The sequence below is a fragment of the Mobula hypostoma genome, chromosome 6 (genome assembly GCF_963921235.1).
Source record: "Mobula hypostoma chromosome 6, sMobHyp1.1, whole genome shotgun sequence".
In the NCBI taxonomy this organism is placed as follows: Eukaryota; Metazoa; Chordata; class Chondrichthyes; order Myliobatiformes; family Myliobatidae; genus Mobula; species Mobula hypostoma.
Genome location: NC_086102.1, coordinates 175847129 through 175869369, shown reverse-complemented (window position 1 = coordinate 175869369; position 22241 = coordinate 175847129). Strand labels below are relative to the sequence as shown.

The window sequence follows — 22241 nt, the reverse complement described above, 5'->3', positions numbered from 1 at the left end:
CTTTAATTCCATGCCTGCTTTAAATAAGCATGCATCCTTTTCTGTGTATCTATTCTGGTTACAAGGATACTTACATATTGAAGCAAGAAGTTCAGTAATGCACACTTGCTTCTGGAATAGTTTGTATGCCTCCAGGTAGTTTGGTTTCTTTTCAACCATTGACTGGAAGGCATTCTAACTACAGCAAAACTAAATTTTAGATAAGATTATCTTATTTAAGACTACTGAGTACAATGTCACACAGCTCAATTTATACTTCCTCATCTTCTTTGATGCATAAAATAATGGCTACCCCTTTCTTTCTATTTCAATTTGGACATTGTTTTCTACAATTAAACTAAACAGCAAAGGTGATTTGCTTTTTAAAAAAAAATTATTTCAACAGGCACGGACTTTTCTTGGAGATCACATCACCAATGTCAGGATAAACAAGGACACTGTTTCAGAAATATTGCAGATCTACATGGAGGCCCATAATGGAAAAACTGAGCTTACAGAAAGTTTGAACACAAAGCCTTTCCAGGCACACGCTCCAGTTCAAAAGGCTTCTGTACTTGCATTCTTAGTTAATGAACTTGCATGCAGCAAAGTTGTGGTCAAGTAAGTGTTTTAACTGGAATTTCCATGTAAGTCAAGCCTCTTTAAAATGAGACTGTTGCTGATTTGCATTTTGTTAATTTTTTCTAGTGAAATTGATAAAAATATTGATCATATGTCCAATCTGAGAAGAGACAAATGGATTGTGGAAGGCAAACTTCGGAAGTAAGTTACATTCTTGAACTTGGTAGCTGGAGCTGTATTAATGTCACTTATATTTTACTTTGCAATATTGATGTATCTTAAATTTGTCTTCGGTAAGTTATTTGTCCCTTTTATTAGTGTGCAGTTTTTCAACTGTATCTCTCTGTTGCAATAAATGCCATTGCTGAAAAAGAAAATACACTTTGATAGGGTAGCATTTGTTAACTTACATTTAAGAAGCGACATAAAATTCCATTGCCTTTTTCTCTCCCCTTAAAAATCCTTTTTAATATATTTCTGAACTGCCACAAATACCACATCCTAGTTTTTTTTTAAATGCTAATATAGTTTAATTTTTCTTAGGCTTAAAATTATTCATGCTAAGCGAACTGGTAAGAAAGAATCGATTGGTGGTATCGACAGTAATGGAGAGCAGCGGTTATTGGGCACTCCCACTCCTGGCCGAAAGAGAAAGCGAAAATGTGACAGTGATGATGATGATGACGATGATGATGACAGTGATGATCAGGGCGAAGATGATGATGAGGAGGAGGATAAAGATGAAGAAAAGAAGGCAAAGAAGATCGAAATTGCTGAAGATGAGGTAAATTTATCAGTATTATATGTGTTGTAGTCAGGACCATGGATAAAGTCTCCATACCACAGACGTACTGGAGTGGCAGCCTTGTGAGTACTTATTCAGACTGATATGGAATAAAATTTACGCACATTTTGCTTCTGGCTTAGGACAAAGATCAATAAACTTCATAAATACAGGCAAATTCGTTTGCCGTTACTGAATGTACAGTAGTACTCTTCAGTTTGATTTGCTTCAATCTGATTGTCCATCCAAAATTATAAATATTGTGGCCAGTTTAGACATCGAGACACAGTCATTTCATGCACTAGTAGGTTGTTACTACTGCTTTAGCTCTACTTTCGCAATTGAATGTTATATTTTTTAAATTTTCTTTCTAAAATGTCCTTGAAGTTTTTGTGGAAATTGTATACAACTTTCCATTAATGGTTTCTTAAAATTCTTTGTATATTTAAAAAAATTGTGCTACTTACAGTGTAGGATGCTTTGAAAGGTTTTTCTTGGCTCTCAAGTTGTTAGTTTTGTTCCTTTTAAATTTGCAACTGAAACATGTGATCTATCAACATACTTAAAATCAATTAGCACTCCATAATTCCATTGCGTCACAAACTAATGACACGAGAATTGGAAAGGCATACCGTACTGTGCAAAGATCTTGGGCACCCATTTGTCAGTGTGGCATAAAACTTCTTTTCTAAAAAAACATCCCTTTAGTGTTAATTTATAATTTTATTTTTCATATTTTTGGAAGTCACGTTTACTGAGATTTCTATCAATAATTGAGGTGTAATAATGGTACTTGAACCTCTTTATCCAATTTTCATTGTGGAAAATAGAGGTTTTGTTTTTCCCCTTCAGAATTGTCAGAGCCTATCTTGTGTTAGTTTTACTAGATCTGAATTTGAAATTTTTTAGGATGTTTAATAATTCATAATTACAGTTATTTGTTTTTTTTCAAGGATGATGGGGAACAGTTGACTAGTGTGGAGGAACTGGAGAAACAAATTGAAAAACTGAGCAAGGTAGAAGTCTTTTTGCATTAATATTATAGTTTAGTTACACTAGTGTACTAAGTATTTTTACATTATGGTTTTTTCCTTTGTATTAGTAAATAGTAAATTTACTTGGTCAGTTTTCAGTTCTGTATCAAAGCATTTTGATAAAAGAAAAAAATAGAATAAAATCTGGCATATTGAACTACTTGTTATAGGATAAGTGTCTGTCATCAATTCGTTCAAAATAAATTTATGCATGTTGCAGATGTGGACAGAAAACAGCTCCATGTATCTTCAAAGTTGCTGGTGAACGCAGCAGGCCAAGCAGCTATCCCTCTATCCCTCCCCCTCCTGTCTTCTCCTATCATTTTGCATCTCCCCCTCCCCCTCCAGCTTTCAAATCCCTTACTCACTCTTCCTTCAGTTAGTCCTGACGAAGGGTCTCGGCCTGAAACGTTGACTGCGCCTCTTCCTATAGATGCTGCCTGGCCTGCTGCGTTCACCAGCAACTTTGATGTATGTTGCTTGAATTTCCAGCATCTGCAGAATTCCTGTTGTTTCCATGTATCTTCATTTGCTCTTTCTAATAATGCACTTTGCATGAGAACATTATTTCATCTGTATCTGCGTGTGTTAAAAAATCAGATATTAAACATTAATTTTAGTTATGTAAACTTACATATGAAATACAGTGGCATGCAAAAGTTTGGGCACCCCAGGTCAAAATTTCTGTGACTATGAATAGCTAAGCGAGTAAAAGATGACCTGATTTCCAAAAGGCATAAAGTTAAAGATGACACATTTCTTTAATATTTTAAGCAAGAAAGCTTTTTTATTTCCATCTTTTACAGTTTCAAAATAACAAAAAAGGAAAAAGGCTCGAAGCATAAGTTTGGGCACCCTGCATGGTCAGTACTTAGTAACACCCCCTTTGGCAAGTATCACAGCTTGTAAACGTGTTTTGTAGCCAGCTAAGAGTCTTTCAATTCTTGTTTGGGGGATTTTCGCCCATTCTTCCTTGCAAAAGGTTTCTAGATCTGTGAGATTCTTGGGCTGTCTTGCATGCCCTGCTTTTCTGAGGTCTATCCACAGATTCTCGATGATGTTTAGGTCAAGTGACTGTGAGGGCCATGGCAAAACCTTCAGCTTGCGCCTCTTGAGGTAGTCCATTGTGAATGTTGAGGTGTGTTTAGGATCATTATCCTGTTGTAGAAGTCATCCTCTTTTCATCTTCGGCTTTTTTACAGACGGTGTGATGTTTGTTTCCAGAATTTGCTGGTGTTTAATTGAATTCATTCTTCCCTCTACCAGTAAATGTTCCCTGTGCCACTGGCTACAACACAAGCCCAAAGCATGATCGATCCACCTCGGTGCTTAACATTTGGAGAGAGGTTCTTTTCATAAAATTCTGCACCCTTTTTTCTACAAAAATACCTTTGCTCATTGCAGCCAAAAAGTTCTATTTTAACTTCAGTCTGCAGGACTTGTTTCCAAAATGCATCAGGCTTGTTTAGATGTTCGTTTGAACCTTTTGAATAGAACTTTTCAAAATCCACCTCAAAATCCAGAATGGACTACCTCAAGAGGCGCAAGCTGAAGGTTTTGCCATGGCCCTCACAGTCCCCTGACCTAAACATCATCGAGAATCTGTGGATAGACCTCAAAAGAGCAGTGCATGCAAGACAGCCCAAGAATCTCGCAGAACTAGAAGCCTTTTGCAAGGAAGAATGGGAGAAAATCCCCCAAACAAGAATTGAAAAACCCTTAGCAGGCTACAGAAAGCATTTGCAAGCTGTGATACTTGCCAAAGGGGGTGTTACTGCCATGCAGGGTGCTCAAATGTTTACTTAGGGCCCTTTTCCTTTTTTTGTTATTTTGAAACTGTAAAAGATGGAAATAAAAATGTTTTCTTAAAATATTAAAGAAATGTGTCATCTTTAACTTTATGCCTTTTGGAAATCAGTTCATCTTTTACTCGCTTAGCTATTCACAGTAACAGAAATTTTGACCAGGATGCCCAAACTTTTGCATGCCACTGTAGGTGTGTGATATTCAAAAGGATAGTCTATTTACCTTACAAAATTCATTGTGTCTGTGAACATAGATTTAACCATGTGCTGTAAGAAAACATCCTATGTCTAAATTTAGGGAAAATGTTTCCTCGTACACAATACTCTGTATTTTTTAATCCTTTTAACTGTATGTGGACAGTCATTGTGAAATTATTCCCACAGTGGTGTAAAATGAAATTCGAGAGTTTCTGGTCAATGGTGGTGCTGCCCTCCACTGCCCACAGGATGTTGTTGCTGGGGAATTTGTCACTGATATTCAAGGGGAACTGTGTGATCTCAGTTCTGTTAAATGTTTTCGTTCTCTCTTTTTTGGGAAATGTATCTCTTGTAGCTTATCAACTTTTATCAGATTTTTTGGGACACTTCCAGCAATTCCGCAATTGTACAATGCCTTGCAAAAAATTCTAAAAGACTGAGTACCTTATGAGAAGAGGCTGTTTGACTCTTCCTTCAACCTAAATGGAGTCCCATGTAACTTGAAATCATATTTGTGGAATGAAGATGGATGTTTCTTTTATTATTTGATATAAAAGGGCATCAGGCATTAAGCAAAAACTGGTGTGGATTAGAAATTAATAGTGAAATAAGCGTGCATTCTTAATCCAAATGAGTGTTTTGAGGTTCTGCGTGGACTGGTGTTGATGTGCACTGACTTAATTAACCACGGTTGAATGGAAAATGACAGGTTGGGGTGGTGGCGGGGGGGGGGTGAGTTTGGCTGTTGAGGAATGTACTTGCCTGGAAAAGAGCTAAATGTTGTGAAATGTGGGAGGGAGTAGGAATTGACTGAGTTATCAAGAGGAAATAATACTGGAAAGAGAAAAGTAAAATATATTAATTGTTAAGGTGATGTATTAGAAAATTGTGAAGGTGACGTATTAGAAAATATTGCAGGCCAATCCCAGATTAAGAATGCCAAATCTATGAACCGCCCCCTCCCCCACATAATGAGCTCTCATAATAATAATAAATTCAGAAGTCTGACTGGGATAGAAATACACGGTCGAACATACTGTAATGAGTGAATAGCAAAGTCATAAATGTAAGTGGGAGAAGGACTGGACAAAATGCCAAGATTTGATGCAAGTATTGCTGACTAATCCAGCAGCTATTGTTTATTCCTAGGTGCCCTTGACTTGTAGTGACCAACCTTCATGAACTAGTGAAGTTCTACCATGTGCTTTTCGGTACAAGGTGTTGTAGAATTAGACCTAGTGGTATTATGAAGGTATGATGATGTGGTGTGTGATTTCGATGAAACTTGCAGATGTTGGAGCATCCTTGTGCATACTGGCCTTGTTCTATTTGGTGGTAGTGACTACAGGTATGGAAGATGATGTTGAGCAACACACACAAAATACTGGAAGAATTTAGCAGGCCAGGCAGCTTCTATGGAAAAAAAGTACAGTCGACGTTTTGGGTCGAAACCCTTTGGCAGGACTTTTTTCCATTGATGCTGCCTGGCTTGCTGAGTTTTTCTAGTGTTTTGTGTGTGTTGCTCGGATTTCCAGCATCTACAAATTTTCTCTTGTTTGTGAAGATGTTGAAGTAGTTTTGGCATGTTGCTACATTGCAATACATTTTCACTTGGTGTATATTGCAGCTACTTTGTTTTCAGGGGTGGGAGGAAGCAGAAGTTTAAAATGATGGCTGGAGTACGAGTTAAGCATTTTGTGTTGGCCTAGGTCATATGTGATTATTTTTAAGCTGCATCTATCCATACAAGTGTGGAGTATCCCATTATGTTCTGAGCTTCAGCCTTTCTGATGCTGAAAAAGAAGTTGGAAGTTGAGTTAGCTGTTGTGGACCTGCTCAGTCAACATGATTATGTGGCTGGGTCACTTAAATTTCTGGCCAAAAGTAATCCTAAAATATGGATGATTGGGTGGTGCTTGTTAATGGCTGTGCCATTGAATGTCAGGAAAAGATGGTTAGAGTTTTTGAGGATATGTTTATTCCTTAGCATCAATATGGTGTTTTTGCTACTTGCCGTGATATTCAGGTCCTGCTGCTTGCAGGCATGGGCTGCTTTATTTTCTGTAGAATGGCAAAAGAACTTAAACATTTTTTTTTACTGATTTTATGAGGGAAGGAAGCATATTGTTGAAAGAGCTAGAGATGATTGAGCCCAGGACAGTGTTCTGGTGAGCTCCATGTGCAGTGGTGGAACTAATTATCCTCTAAAGCGGGTTCCCAACCTGGGGTCTGCAGACCCCTCAGTTAATAGTAAGGGTCCGTAGCATAAAAAAGGTTGGGAACCCCTGCTCCAAAAGAATAATCGCAAACATCTTCCTTTATACAAGGTATGATTTCAGCCAAGAGGTTTTTTTTCTTGCTTCCCGTGAGCCTCACACCTCTCCCAGGTTAGCTGCTGCCTTAACATCACAGTTAGTCACCTCACTACAATATTGGAATTCAACTCTGAATCTGTGTCTAGGAAACACAAGGTGAGTATTATTGAGCTAAGGGACAGAAACCACCAGGGTAGTGGTTGTACCTTTACTCTCAACGTGTACGCATTACTGGGCTCTTCTTTAAAGCACAATCTCTCCTGCTGTCCCTTCTACAAACTCTGTTATTCTGACTCTATGCATCTTCTTTCCCCCTTTGTGTCACTAGTAACAACTAATTTACAAGTTGCCTTTATCCTGCAACATGTGCTCACTTTCTTACATACCTCTGCATTTAAATCTTTCTCTTGTGTGATGATCCCTGGAACCCAAACCTTCAGTATTTTGGTCACTATTTCCATGACCATCAACTGTGGTTAAGTTTTGTTTTTTTTTCCCCCTTAATGTTTTTTTTTTGAAAATTTCTGTGGTGAAGTCTATATTGAAGTTCAACTCATGTTGGAGCCTAAACATTCTGATCTCAAATTGATCAGGAAAATTGAATTTGTATTTAAATTCAAGTAGTTTGTGATGTACTCTTGTACCAATCAGAATTCTGCAAATATTCTGTTTAATGTGAAATATGCCTGTAATTGAATGTAGCAGTGATTGTGTTATTTCTAAGTCATGTCTGTTATTTTAGAACTGTATTTCTAAAAGTTCATATCATTGACATAGATGTCTTATTTGCATAGCAACAAAGCCAGTACCGTAAGAAGCTGTTTGAGGCCTCTCATTCATTGCGTGCCATGACATTTGGACAGGATCGCTACAAGCGACGCTACTGGGTACTTCCTCAGTGCGGTGGTGTATATGTTGAAGGCATGGAAAGCGCAGAAGGTAACCATATGAAAATTTTTTCTTCACTGAATGACCTAGAGCTCTTAAAAGCAATTTATTGTTGGGGTATCTACAATCTTTGTAAATTGACTTGTTATAATTAAGCTAAGCTGATTAATGAGCCCTCTTATTATTACATTAAGACTATCATTGGTTAATGTTCTTACTGAGGTGACTTTCATCTCAATCTACATGCAAAATGACCAAAAAGAATCCACATTGCACTACTAAAAATCACATGAGAATGCACTATTTAGCAATGTGGGGCAAATCTTTATCCTTTGTTAATATTAACATGCTGCTTTCATCTGAGTATCATGCATGCTCTAGTTTTTTTTTCTCTAACGGTCAAATAACTGTGGTACAGAGCCCAAAATTTAGTTTCTGTCAAGTTTTTCAATCCTGTTGTTCTGAGTGAATCACAGTTCATGCTGTTCACTCAGAAGAACCAGCTTTGCAGATTCTTCTGCCACCAACTGTTCCACCCTTCCCATTATCACCACATGGCAGCATTCCTCAGTATCCAAAAGAGTGCTGTTTGTACAGTGGTGTCACATTGTAAGTGCTACATTGTAAGACTGGTGATGTGGAGGGAGGGAAGGAAACTTCATTTAATGTGATAACTTTAATCCCCAACACCAAATGTTCCTGAAACAGAAGTTATGCAAAGGAGAATGGGGTAGATCCTAGCTGCTAGAGTGTTTTTGAACTTCACTAACAAATGTATTGCTTTTTTTAAAAATAAGCTTATCAAAACTGTTTTAGGAGAACTTTATCATGAGGAAATTTGCACTGGTAAACTTCTAGGCTTTGACTTTCGTGCAGCTGACCTAATTTGAGTGGTTGTGGTTGAAAAGAAATGTTGAGAGACCAGAAAACATTGTGTTCTTTTTAAAGTTATCTGGTTCACTGAGACCATAAAACATAGGAGCAGAATTTGGCCATTCAGCCCAAGTCTTCTTCGCCATTTCATCATGGCTGATCCATTTCACTCTCAGCCCCAATCTCCTGTCTCTCTCTGTATCCCTTAATCTTAGTAATCAAAGGTTCAAAGGTCCAATTTAATGTCAGAGAAATGTATACAATATACAAACCCCATTTCCAGAAAAGTTGGGATATTTTCCAAAATGCAATAAAAACAAAAATCTGTGATATGTTAATTCACATGAACCTTTATTTAACTGAGAAAAGTACAAAGAAAAGATTTTCAGTAGTTTTACTGACCAACTTAATTGTATTTTGTAAACATACACAAATTTAGAATTCGATGGCTGCAACACACGCAACAAAAGTTGAGACAGAGGCATGTTTACCATTGTGTTACATCACCTTTCCTTTTAATAACACTTTTTAATCGTTTTGGAACTGAGGATACTAATTGTAGTAGATTTGCAATTGGAAATTTTGTCCATTCTTGCTTGATATAAGACTTCAGCTGCTCAACAGTCCGTGGTCTCTGTTGTCTGATTCTCCTCTTCATGATGCGCCATACATTTTCAATAGGAGATAGATCTGGACTGGCAGCAGGCCAGTCAAGCACACACACTCTGTGTCTACAAAGCCACGCTGTTGTAGCCCGTGCAGAATGTGGTCTGGCATTGTCCTGCTGAAATAAGCATGGACGTCCTGGGAAGAGACATCGCCTTGATGGCAACATATGTCTCTCTAAAATCCTAATATATGCCTCAGAGTCAATGGTACCTTCACATACATGCAACTCACCCATGCCGTGGGCACTGATGCACCCCTATACCATCACAGATGCTGGCTTTTGCACCTTTTGCTGATAACAATCTGGATGGTCGTTTTCATCTTTGGCACGGAGAACTCGATGCCCGTTTTTTCCGAAAACTAACTGAAATGTGGACTCATCTGACCACAGCACACGGTTCCACAGTCTTTCGGTCCATCTGAGATGAGCTCGGGCCCAGAGAACTCGCCGGCGTTTCTGCATAGAGTTGATGTATGACTTCCTCCTTGCGTAATACAGTTTCAAGTTGCATTTCTGGATGAAGCGAGGGACTGTGTTGAGTGACAATGGTTTTCCGAAGTACTCCCAATCTTGAGTTGAGAAATGTTCCTTTTGAACTGACTAACAATTCTCTCATGAATTTTGGCACAAAGGGGTGAGCCACGACCCATCCTTGCTTGCAAAGACTGAGCCTTTGATGGACGCTACTTTTATACCCAGTCATGATACCTCACCTGCTACCAATTAATCTGCTTAATGTGGAATCTTCCAAACTGGTGTTACTTGAAAATTCTGTGCACTTTTCAATCTTATTTTAACTCTGTCCCAACTTTGTTGAGTGTGTTGCAGCCATCAAATTCTAAATTTGTGTATATTTACAAAATACAATTAAATTGGTCAGTAAAACAATTGAAAATCTTTTCTTTGTACTTTTGTCAGTTAAATAAAGGTTCACGTGAATTAACATATCACAGATTTTTGTTTTCATTGCATTTTGGAAAATATCCCAACTTTTCTGGAAATGGGGTTTGTACATCCTGAAATTTTTCTTGGCAAACATCCACGAAAACAGAGAAGTGCCCCAAAGAATGAACGACAGATAAACGTAAGAACCCCAAAGTCCCCCCAGCTCCCCTTCCTCCCGCACGTAAGCGGCAGCGAGCAACAATCCCACTGGCAAAAAAATAAGCAACCATCAGCACCATCACCAAACACTCAAGCGTGAGCAAAGCAATAGCAAAGACACAGGCTTGCAGTTACCCCGAAGACTTCGCGTTACACCGACATTCAACATACTGCAGATTCATTCTCATTCTCTTTCTGTCTCTGTCTCTCTCTGTCTCTGTCTCTCTCTTCTCCCCCCTCCCCCCCTAATATGGGGGAGAAAGGCGTCTCCATTTTCCCAGCGAGCGGGGAGACATGACAAACAACTTGCTGGTTTATGATGTTAAAGGTCCGTTATGTTGCTTTTTCTCGAGCTCTGTGCCCGAAGATTGCAAAGATCTCTGGTCTTTGGGCCCACCGCAGATGTCCAGACTGCCCCCAGACACACGGGTCTCCTGCCGTGACACTGACCCTCGATCCACCCGTCTCCAGAGCCCCGAGATCTTAGGCTGCTGAATTTGAGCCGGGCTCTCAGGCCGAACCCTTGGCGTGCTGAACAACGGCCAGTCCTGAAACCCCGAGAACAAGTCCCATTCCTGCAAAGAACCGAAGTCAGCGTATAACTTCGGGATCTTCAAAAGAACCCTGAAAGGGAAAAATAAAGATATTAAAGATGGAAATAGAGCTGTTTCCAAAGATGCAAGCAAGGGAGTTGCTGTTTAGCGCCATCTTAACTTCGGGATTCAGAATTCAGTTTTTGGAATCTAGAATCTATCGGCCTCCACCTTGAATACATCCAATGAGCTGGCCTCCACAGCCACCTGTGGCAACAAATTCCATTGATTCACCACCCTCTGGCTAAAGAAGTACTTCCCCATCTCTGTTCTAAATGAACGTCCCTCTATTCTGAGACTTTGCCCTCTGGTCTGAGACTCCCCCACTATAAAAGACATCCTCTCCACATTCACTCAATCTAGGCCTTTCAACATTTGATCGGTTTCCATGAGATCTCACATTCTTCTAAATTTCAGTGATTAAGGGCCAGACCCATCAAACACTCCTCATATGATAAACCTTATCATTCTCATGAACTTCCTGTGAACCCTCTCCAGTGTCAGCACATCTTTTCTTAAATAAGGGTCCAAAACTGCTCAGAGTACTTCAAGTGAGGCCTCACCAGTGCCTTATAAAGCTTCAGTTTGACATCATTACTTTTATATTATATTTATAGTCCTCTTGAATGCTAACATTGCATTTGCCTTCCTCGCCACTGACTCAGCTTGCAAGTTAACCTTTAAGGAATTCTGCACAAGGACTCCTAAGTCCTTTTGCACCTCGGATTTTTTAATTTTCTCTGAGACAGGTTAAGAATCTTGTGGAAAAATTGGACTGGTAGCTTTTCACAATCTATCTTGAAGTGCAGGTTAAAGAAGGACTATATTATTAGTTGCATTACATTTTCAGAAAGCTTTGTCTAAATGATAACTGCCTTGCATTCAGTTCTGAAGGCAGATGTCACTTCCTGTTTTACACTCACGCATTGAGGGATTGATGAAAAATGAAGAGCGATTTGTTTTTTTAAATTAAGGTGATATGTGTTTGCTCTTGCATAGTCTTCCTTGTATTGTAAATTGGACTTTAAACTTAATTACACAACCTATGCCAAGTTGTTGGAAATAACTTTGTTCTCATAAAACACTGGTTCATGGTTTGCTGTCAGTGTGCTTTAAAAATAGCCTCTGATAATACAAACAACAGGAATTCTGCAGATGCTGGAAATTCAAGCAACATTCATCAAAGTTGCTGGTGAACGCAGCAGGCCAAGCAGCATCTGTAGGAAGAGGTGCAGTTGACGTTTCAGGCCGAGACCCTTCGTCAGGACTAACTGACGAAGGGTCTCGGCCTGAAACGTCAACTGCACCTCTTCCTACAGATGCTGCTTGGCCTGCTGCGTTCACCAGCAACTTTGATGTATGTTGCTCTGATAATACATGCTGTTTGTAGAAGTACTGGCTGTAAGATTTACATACACAACTACCAGATTTCAAATGTCAATATAAATTTGATGCCACACCACCTGTTTTTGGAATTCAGTGCATTAAATGTCTTTTATTAATGACACACAGTTGAATAATATACCAACAACAGGAAAAATTTGTACAATAGTACTATTTAAAGGTATCCTTAGTGACTTTGGGGTTAGTTGTTGGTACTGGGATAGTATAATGCTTGATGTTTTTGAGTTATTTTAACAAAAGATTTACAAAATCTTCCAGGTTCACTAGAAAGAAAGGTAAACCAACATTTCGTGCTCTCTTCTAGGTCAACATTCCAGGCATTCCTTAGTTATTCTTAGTTCAGTTGCGCAGATCACTTTATTAGTACGTCTTACACTAGTCTCCTGAAACAGATGGGCTCTTCGGAGCTCTGTCATATGAAGAGCTTACCAGACATTTAGGGGGGAAAATAATCCCTTCTTGGAGAAGTGCAAAATCCCTATGAGCTCCTAGATTTGTTGTGGCCCTTGACCACCTGGAATAGACGGGGAGCATTTGAAATGGTATGGAGAACCTTGATCCATAAGTCAGAATCAGGTTTAATATCACTGGCATATGTTTTGAAATATGTTGTCTTTGCAGCAGCAATACAGTGCAATGCATAATAGTAGAAAAAATGTGAATTTCAGTAAGTATATATGCTAAATAGTTAAATTAAATAACCTGCAAAATTGGAAATAAAAAAAAGTGGTGAGGTAGAGTTCATTGGTTCAATGTCCATTCAGAAACCGAATGGCAGAGGGGAAGAAGCTGTTCCTGAATCGCTGAGCGTGTGCCTTCAGGCTTCTTTACCTCCTTCCTGATGGTAGCAGCCTGAACAAGGCATGGCCTTGAGTTGAATGGACTCAGAAGCCAGTGAAAATAGTGAGCACGCCACCTTAGTAGGTTCTTCTTGCTCCATCTGCAAGAGAGTCTGGATTCCACACTGGTCTTTTAGCTACCTCAGAATCCACAACGCTGGTGTGGAAGTCAACCATCCTTGATTCATCCCTGTAAAAATGAATGTGATGACCAAAATATAATTCTTTAGGTCTCAGTGATGCTGGGAGTGACAGCAAAGCACCATCTGCTAATTAACATGAAGCAGCATTATAGCGGAGAGGGTCAATACCATGAGTGACTGCCAACACTCAAGGCTAATTTACACCACTCATGGTATTGACCCTCTTCTGCTATAATGCTGCTTCATATTTCGGGACTTCAAATACAGCCCCATTCAAAGAACCATTGTGAGTACTGTCACTTCGGTTCAATGAATTATTTCTATATTTTGTATGAACCAAATGAAATTTAATTTGTGTGGGGCAAATCTGATGGAGTCATTTTTAGCCTTTAATTATTGGAAGGTTTGTGTTTTATTATTTGTGTTGATTATCATGGATCCTTTCAAATTGAAGTGAGGTAGGCAGAATGAATGACAATAGTATATCAGACTTCTGTTTTATGCTTGCACTAACTCAGTGCAGTGGATTGTGTGAGGGAGAAATTTTAAGAAGGAATGTGCTTTTAATATTCATTTGCAGGAAGAGGAGTGGGTTTTAAGGATTCATTTTGTTCTGGCTACTGCCTTTTCAAGCAATGGACTGCAAGATTGCTGCACACTGCCACCTTCACGAGAGCTCTTAAGGGCACACAGTAAATGCTGGTCTTGACAGCAGTGCTCAAATCACAAAAAAAAAAGAATAAATCAAATAAAATGTCATTCTGGATTAAGGATAACTTGCTTTTTTGCCAGATCTGTGTGTTTTGAGATGGCTTATCATGCCTATGTGAGGTCTACAGACTCTATCATAGGTAGGCAGGCAAGGTGTTGACTTTAAAGGTCGTGAACTTCTGTTCATACTGGGTGGCAGTGTATTCCCAAAAGGTGAACTCAAAGTTTCCAATTGCATCATTAAAAATCCATTTTAAGCAACTAGGGATAAGAAGGTCAGCACAGATGAACTAAATAACTGTAGGTTGGTGAGCCTTGCATCAGTGCTGAACAAATTTGTGGAGAGAATTATAAGGGATAGTGTTTATGTACTTTTGGAAAGGCAGAGATTGATAAGGGATAGCTTGGCTTTGTGCATGGGAAAATCCTATTTCATTAATTTGATTGAGTTTTTTGAGTCAGTAATTAAGGAGATTAATGAAGGCAGAGTGGTAGATGTTGTCAGCATAGACCTTAGTAAGGCATTTGAGAAAGTCCAACATGATAAGCTGGTCTGGAAAATTAAACCCCATGGGATCTAAGGTGATCATTTTGCCGAGGACCATGCTCTGTCTGCTACAGCCCTCTTGAGCTTCCTTTTACATTTCATATTAACGCTTCCCTCTTCCACATGGACTTTATATCCTCATCCTTCGCCATTGTAACAGAGAGGCCAAATGTAAATTTTCTGATTTTAAGTAACCTGCATCTAAACCTCCTAGACCTGTGATTCAATTTGTGATCTGTTGGTCAGAAAGTCAAGGGTTCAGCTACAATCAGAAAAGATAGAAAGCAACATCTCTGCCACGATTATTCTCAACACCAGTGCCACACAGTCAGCGTCCTTGGCTCCTCCTCCCCTACTCTACTCCCAATACACTCACAATTGCATGGCCAAATTCTGCTGTAACTCTATCCACAAGTTTGCAGATGATGCTATCATTGTGACTGACTCTCAAATAATGATGAGTCAGAGTACTGGAAGGAAATCTAGGGTCCAGTGGCATGGTGTCACAGTATGAATGTTGTCCTCAATGTCAGCAGACCAAAGAGCCTGGTCATTGACTTCAGGAAGGGGAGCAATGCACACTTTCCTATTTACATCAATGGTGCGGAGCTTGAGAGATTTGAGAGCTTCGAGTTCCTGTGTATGAATGTCACCAATATGGTCCAACCATATATTAACACAACAAAGTTCACCTGTGCCTCTACATCTTTGGGTGGCTTGAGATTTGGCATATCCCTTTGACCCTGACCAATTCTTATCAATGCTCCTATCTGGATGCATTATGGTTTGGTATGACAGTCGCTTTGCCCATGACCCCAAGGAACTGCAGAGAGTTGTGGACTAAACTCAACATGTAACTGAAACCAACCTCCCCTTCATTGACTCTGTTTACACTTTTTTTGCTGCTTTGATAAAACAGCCAACATAATCTAAGACCCCACCTACCCTGGACTTCCTTCTCTCTACTTCCCATCAGACAAGATACAAAAGCCTGCAAGTATGTACCACCAGGCTCAATGCAGCTGCTGTAAGACTCTTGAATGGATTCCTGGTATAAGATGGACTCCTGATCTCACAATCTCCCTTCTATGGCCTTACACTTTTTTGTCTGCCTGCACTGCACTTTCTCCAGAACTGTAACACTGCTCTGCATTCTTTTATTGTTTTCTCTTGTACCACCTCAATGCACTGTTATAATGAATTGATCTCTATAAATCTTTTTGCGATTTATTTTTGGATAATTGTTTTATGTCTTTTGATCAACTCTCTAATAAATATAACTTACCCAGATCTCACTTTTTTAGATATCTACAGATTAGAAACTTTTTAATTACTGTCTCCCCTAATTTTCCGCACCCATATCCAATGGACACTTTGGAAAAAATTTTAGATTTAAATCTCTCTCAGAAAAGTGTAGTAGCAATTATATGTAATATAATTATGAATTTATGTCCTGATGCTTCTAATAAAATTAAAGCTGACTGGGAAAGAGAACTTGAGATTAATATACCGACTGAAAAATGGGAAAAAATTCGTCAGTTGGTGAATTCATCCTCTGTATGTGCTAAACATGTGTTGATACAGTTTAAAGTAGTGCACAGGCCTCATATATCCAAAGATAAACTATCTCGTTATTACTCTTATATTAATCCAATATGTGACAGATGTCATTCCGAGATAGCTTCTTTAACCCACATGTTTTGGTCATGTCCTTTGTTGGAGAAATATTGGAAAGATATTTTTGATATTATTTCAACGGTCTTAAATATAGACTTACAACCTCATCCAATTGCTGCTATCTTTGGATTACCAATGATAGAATTAAATAATTTAACCTCTTCATCACGTAGGATGATTGCATTTCTTTCTTTAATGGCTAGAAGATCCATTTTGTTGAATTGGAAATGGTGTGCGAGACCAGTTTTTCACTGTATCTTGGTACAATGACCAACTATTTTGCCAATGTACCCTCAGTGTTTTCCTCCCAATTGCACACCTGTCCACCTAGTTTCCTTCTTGTTTATCCATCCTCTCTCCTCTCATTCCCATGAGGTTTCATTTGCCCATTACCCCTCCCATCTGGTTCAACCTGTCATCTGCTAACCTCTATCCAGTCCAACTACTTAGTGCTATACACTGGAAATCCTTACTGTTCCCTCTCAGTTCTGATGCAGGGTGCCAAAGTGAAATATCAGCTTTCACCTTTTGCTTCCACAAATGCTGCTTGACCTGCTGAGTTCATCTGGTTTTGCTTGGAATCCAAGTTGAGCTTAGCTAATTAAATCAAAAATTGGCTTGGGTGATGTGAGGCAGAGAAGAGTGGTAGAAGAATGTTCTGCTGGAAGGAAGTTTGGCGAGTGGTGGACCCTGGGGATTAGTTGTTAGGTCCTTTACTGTTTGTAATACATATAAGTAATCTGATTGTGAATGTCTGATTCAGAAGTTTGCAGATGACATATATTGATGTTGCTGTAGATAGTGAGGAAGGTTGTCTTAGGTATAGGTCAACTGGAAAGTTGGATGGAGAATTGGCAGATGGAATTTAATCTAAACGAGTGTGAGATGATGTATTTTGGGAAGTCATATAAGGGTAGGACATACAGTATATGGTAGCACACTAAGGAACGTTGATGAATGTGGTTCCTCAGATCCATAGTTCCCTGAAAGTGGGAACACAGGTTGATAGGGTAACAAGGAAGATGTACAGCATAATTCACTTCATCAGGCATAAAATTTTGAAAAAATTATGAAAGTTTACAAAACATTGGTTCGGGCACACTTAGGGTAATGTGTGCAGTTGAGTTCATCACACCAAAGGAAGGATGTGATTGCAGAGGAGACTCGCCAAGATGCTGCCTGGTTGTTGAATGATCAAGGATTTGAGGGAGATGTGGAGCTGGCATTTAAGAGCCTTGATCATATTTAAATGATGGGACAAGCTTCAGCCTACTTCTCCTGTCTTCTTCCTTGTGCTCTGAAGTACCTTTTCCAATAGCAGGAGAACTCTGTTCAGGCATAAAATTAAAGCACAATTCAGGCCTGAATTCCTAAAATCTTTCTGACACATGACTTTACCCACACAATTGGATTAAAATTGAGCTTGTGTTGTTTAGTTAGATTTCACCGTGTAAACAGTTTTGGATAGTCCTGAAGAAGGGTCTCAGCCAAAACGTCAACTATTTATTCATTTCCATAGATACTGCCTGACATGCTGTGTTCCTCCAGCATTTTGTGGGTTTCGTTTTGGATTTCCAGCATCTGCAAAATCTATTGAGTTCAAAAGCACAAAACACTCTGCAGATGCTGGGGTCAAAGCAACACTCACAACACGCTGGAGGAACTCAGCAGGTCGGGCAGCATCTGTGGAAACAAACAGTCAATGTTTCGGGCCGAGACCCTTCATCAGGACTGTTGACTGTTCGCTTCCACAATGCTGCCCGACCTGCTGAGTTCCTCCAGCGTGTTGTGAGTGAATCTATTGAGTTTACGTTTTTGGTTCTTGGTCTTCTGTATCTTGTGATTATAAATTATGTCAGTTCAAACAGCCACAGAACCACTAACTGGAAACATACTTCCGTGCAAAAAAAATGTTGATATATGTAACATAAAGGCATTTGTGTTTATCTTTTATTTTCTTTAATTTCCATATGGTCACTTGGTTAATGCAAAACAATATACAGTAGCATATATTTGTATATATGTAATTTTGAAATTACTATTGTCTGCAGTTTGTTAATGTTTTGATAATTGATCAAAAGCCACCTTATTTCTTGTTTACATATCATTATTTTAACATATTTTGTTCCTACCTTTTGCTCACAGCCGTTACAATGCAACGTTTTCAATCATTGTCTACTATTATATCTGCCCATTAAAATAACAGTCAAATCCTTTAGGTTTTATTTCCTTTCTAGTTAAAAATTGCTTATCCAGCTCAAGGTGGCACCAGTGTACAGCTACTGCTAGGGGCATTATCCTCAGGACCCCAGCGCTAATCTGTCCCTCTTGTCTGTCTGCCCAGTGTCTAAATACAATAGATCAGTTCATTTATATCTCTTCCCACCTTGTACCATCACCCAGCAATGAAGTTAAGCAGCAGCAATTTGTAAATACAATACAGGCAGTCCCCGGGTTACGAACGAGTTCCGTTCCGAAGTCCATTTTTAAGTCGGATTTTTACGTAAGTCAGAACAGGTACATCCGGTGTTATTTAGCGTCAGTTAGTCAAACGTTTGTTTTAGTATATAGTATATATTTTACCTTTCTATGCATATAAAATACTTAAAGAAACATATATATTTCAATAATTAAACCACTGCATTGCTTAGTAATAATTGTAGCTTTCATTGGGGCAGGGTCTTTCACATGCTTCATTATTCTCACTTTATCCTTTAAAATTGTTCCGATCATTGACCAACTGTAGCCTAACGCTTTTCCAATGACCGATGGCATTTTACCTCTTTCTGATTGCTTTATTATTTCCACTTTATTTTCAATCGTGATCATTTTCCATTAATGGAACAGAAACACTGGATTCAGCAGCAGCTGCGAGTGGCGGATCCTGGGCTCCCCCGGGTCCTAAAATCCACCCGCACTGAGACAGGTTAAATGGGACAAGTGGGGGCGGTGCTGACTGGAAAAGAGGGGTCAGGGTGAATCTTGCTAAGAAAAATTTAAGCCAAATACTAAGTTACACACTCAACACAGTGTTAACAGCAACATGATCTGACTTAAAATGGCGGACGGCGTTCTCCTTCCTCAAGCCAACGAATTTTTAATATAATGAGCTTTATGGCAGGCTATTAGGAAGTACGAGTTGTTCGTAAGTCAGACGTTTGTAACTCCGGGGAATAACTGTAGTAGTCAGATGACCTGAGTAGTGCAAATACTTAAAAATGTTCTCAGAGCTGACGCAACATCTGTACTGTGTCTGTCCCATATGCTTGGGTCAGGTAGCCAAGCCATGGAAGGAATATTTTCCAATGGATTCCAAGGTATCGTTAAGAATGAACATCTAAATCTGCAAACATCATAATAAACCTTGTAAATGATCAAACATTAGAAAAATTATTTAAAGCTAATCTGAACTTGAACAATGTACAAATCTAAGGTAAGTTGCTTAGTTCAGTATTAATTTTGGTGGAGTACAGAGCAAGGAAGAATTGCAGTTTTTTGCTGTATTTGGCAATAAAATATAAATTTAAAGGAAAAATCATCGTTACAAATAATGTGAAAAGCAAAATTATATTCTGATGTGGTCTATAAATTGTATTGAGAAGTTTGTTCTCCAGATATTTGAGGAATTCTGCACCAACAGAGACGTTATTTCCTATCTGTTTTACACTGACTAATCTTAGTCTTTTTGGCCAACATAATGGTAGTCATCTCCAACCAGTTCCACAGGTATAGCAGGCATGTGACTTAAACTAGGTGTCCCAAATTTGGACAATAATCAAGCTATTCCTGTCTGTTATACTTTGTAACTTCAAAACATTAAACAATTTCAAAAGAGGATGCAGGAGTCCACAATGTGAGTGCAACTTTGTTTACTTTAAGTGAGGTGCGCATGTGTCGTGGTAGCGTGATGATGTATACAAATTGTGTATTTATACATACAATGTATAATAAATTATTTAAATGAACTAGAGTGCTTAATCAAACTATTTTCTCTCTCCCTCTCCCCCTCCCTCCCCCTCTCTCCTCCCCTCCTCCCCTCCCCTCTCTCCTCCCCTCCTCCCCTTCCCTCTCTCCTCCCCTCCTCCCCTCCCCTCTCTCCTCCCCTCCTCCCCTCCCCTCTCTCCTCTCTCTCATATTACTGAAATACTAAACACACGCACTATCCGTATGGTTTATAATGATATTTAGTCAAAACTGATAGTTTATTGCCTTTTGTAAAAATGTTGAGGGTGCAGCTGTTGATTTGCTTCTTTGTTTCATTCTTTAATATAAATCATTCTGTTTCATTTGTTGAAAATGTCATTTGGGTATAAATCTCCATATTGAACAAATGTCATGTCAAAGGACAACATTCCTTCAAACAGCGCATCCATTTTACTACATTGAAGTAGTTTATAAATATTGATCTGTTGACTTTTAAGTAAAACTGCTTTATTATTTCAGGTACTGAGGAGATGATGAAAGAGAGGGAAAAACTAAAAAATGCCAACAACTTGCAGATTAAGGAAGAGCCACCTGAGACACCTGAAGAGAAATTAAACCATTCTTGTACAGTGACTAACTGTGATGATTTATGCAGAAATGATTCAAAAGAGAGAAATAGCACTAACCTGTTCTTACAAAAGCCAGGTTCTTTTTCTAAACTGAGTAAGCTGTTAGAGGTAGCAAAAATGCCTCCTGAATCAGACTTCGTGACTCAGAAGCAAACAGTGAACCAAATAAATGCAACACCAACATCATCTCCTAGTCATTGTATCTCACAAAACTCCATTTCAAATTCGCAGCTTACTATTCCATCCAGCAACTCGGAAAAGATAGACTCGTGTGCAAACTTATTTAATCCACTGATAACTGGCACAGGGAAACTCTACAACTCTCCTTTACTCCAAAATGACCAGTTGCTGAAAGTACTTACAGAGAAAGGTGGACAGTGGTTCAGTCTCTTACCAAGAATGCCTTGTGATGATTCTTCCATCACCTGTACAAATGTGCCTCCAATCTCCTCACAACAAATGGCACAATCTCAACTTAATTCCCAGTCTTCGTCCTCACCGCTTATGGGTTCAGGATCGCTTCAGAATCCAATGGGACTCAATCCATTTGCATTATCAGCACTACAGGTATGTATTTTATCTTTGTATAATTAGTATTTTAGTTAATTAATTATTACAGAGAAGAAAATAATTTTAAATGTCAATTATTTCCTTTCAGCGTTAAGAAGCTAATTATTTTAAAAACACAAATAGAAGAGAATACTCAGTTTTTTTTCTTCTGAGCCCCTAAGTATTATTTAAAAACGCAAACACGAAGAATTCTGCAGATCTGGAAATTCAATCAACACACATCAAGTTTGTTGGTGAATGCAGCAGGCCAGGCAGCATCCTAGGAAGAGAATTGAAAGTGGGAGGGGGAGGGGGGAGATCCCCCTCCCACTTTCAAATCTCTTAGTAGCTCTTCCTTCAGTTAGTCCTGACGAAGGGTCTCGGCCCGAAACGTCGACTGTACCTCTTCCTAGAGATGCTGCCTGGCCTGCTGCGTTCACCAGCAACTTTGATGTGTGTTGCGAAGTATTATGTATAGTTTTCACTGAAGTGCTCTGTTTTGGAAATCCTTTTGAATATACAGTTGAAGTCAGAAGTTTACATACACCTTAGCCAAATACATTTAAACTCAGTTTTTCACAATTCCTGACATTTAATCCTAGAAAACATTCCCTGTCTTAGGTCAGTTAGGATCACTATTTTAAGAATGTGAAATGTCAGAATAATAGTAGAGAGAATGATTTATTTCAGCTTTTATTTCTTTCATCACTTTCCCAGTGGGTCAGAAGTTTACATACATTTTTTTAGTATTTGGTAGGAGGAGGGAACGTCGACCTTTAAATTGTTTAACTTGGGTCAAACATTTTGGGTAGCCTTCCACTAGCTTCTCACAGTAAGTTGCTGGAATCTTGTTCCATTCCTCCAGACAGAACTGGTGTAACTGAGTCAGGTTTGTAGGCCTCCTTGCTCGCACACACTTTTTCAATTCTGCCCGCAAATTTTCTATCGGATTGAGGTCAGGGCTTTGTGATGCCTACTCCAATACCTTGACTT

The 22241-nt window shown here is 39.0% G+C and overlaps 1 protein-coding gene across 13 annotated transcripts in view; it reads left to right on the top strand.

Moving 5' to 3' along the window:
• Positions 1–22241, top strand: part of baz2ba (bromodomain adjacent to zinc finger domain, 2Ba) — a 251814-nt gene that overhangs the window by 184444 nt on the left and 45129 nt on the right. For all 13 annotated transcript variants that reach the window (XM_063052309.1, XM_063052299.1, XM_063052301.1 and 10 more), the window contains 6 exons: positions 386–600; positions 688–762; positions 1105–1345; positions 2299–2361; positions 7492–7636; positions 20590–21266. In XM_063052309.1, coding sequence (XP_062908379.1) covers positions 386–600; positions 688–762; positions 1105–1345; positions 2299–2361; positions 7492–7636; positions 20590–21266 — 1416 coding nt within the window. The remainder of the gene's footprint in view (positions 1–385; positions 601–687; positions 763–1104; positions 1346–2298; positions 2362–7491; positions 7637–20589; positions 21267–22241) is intronic.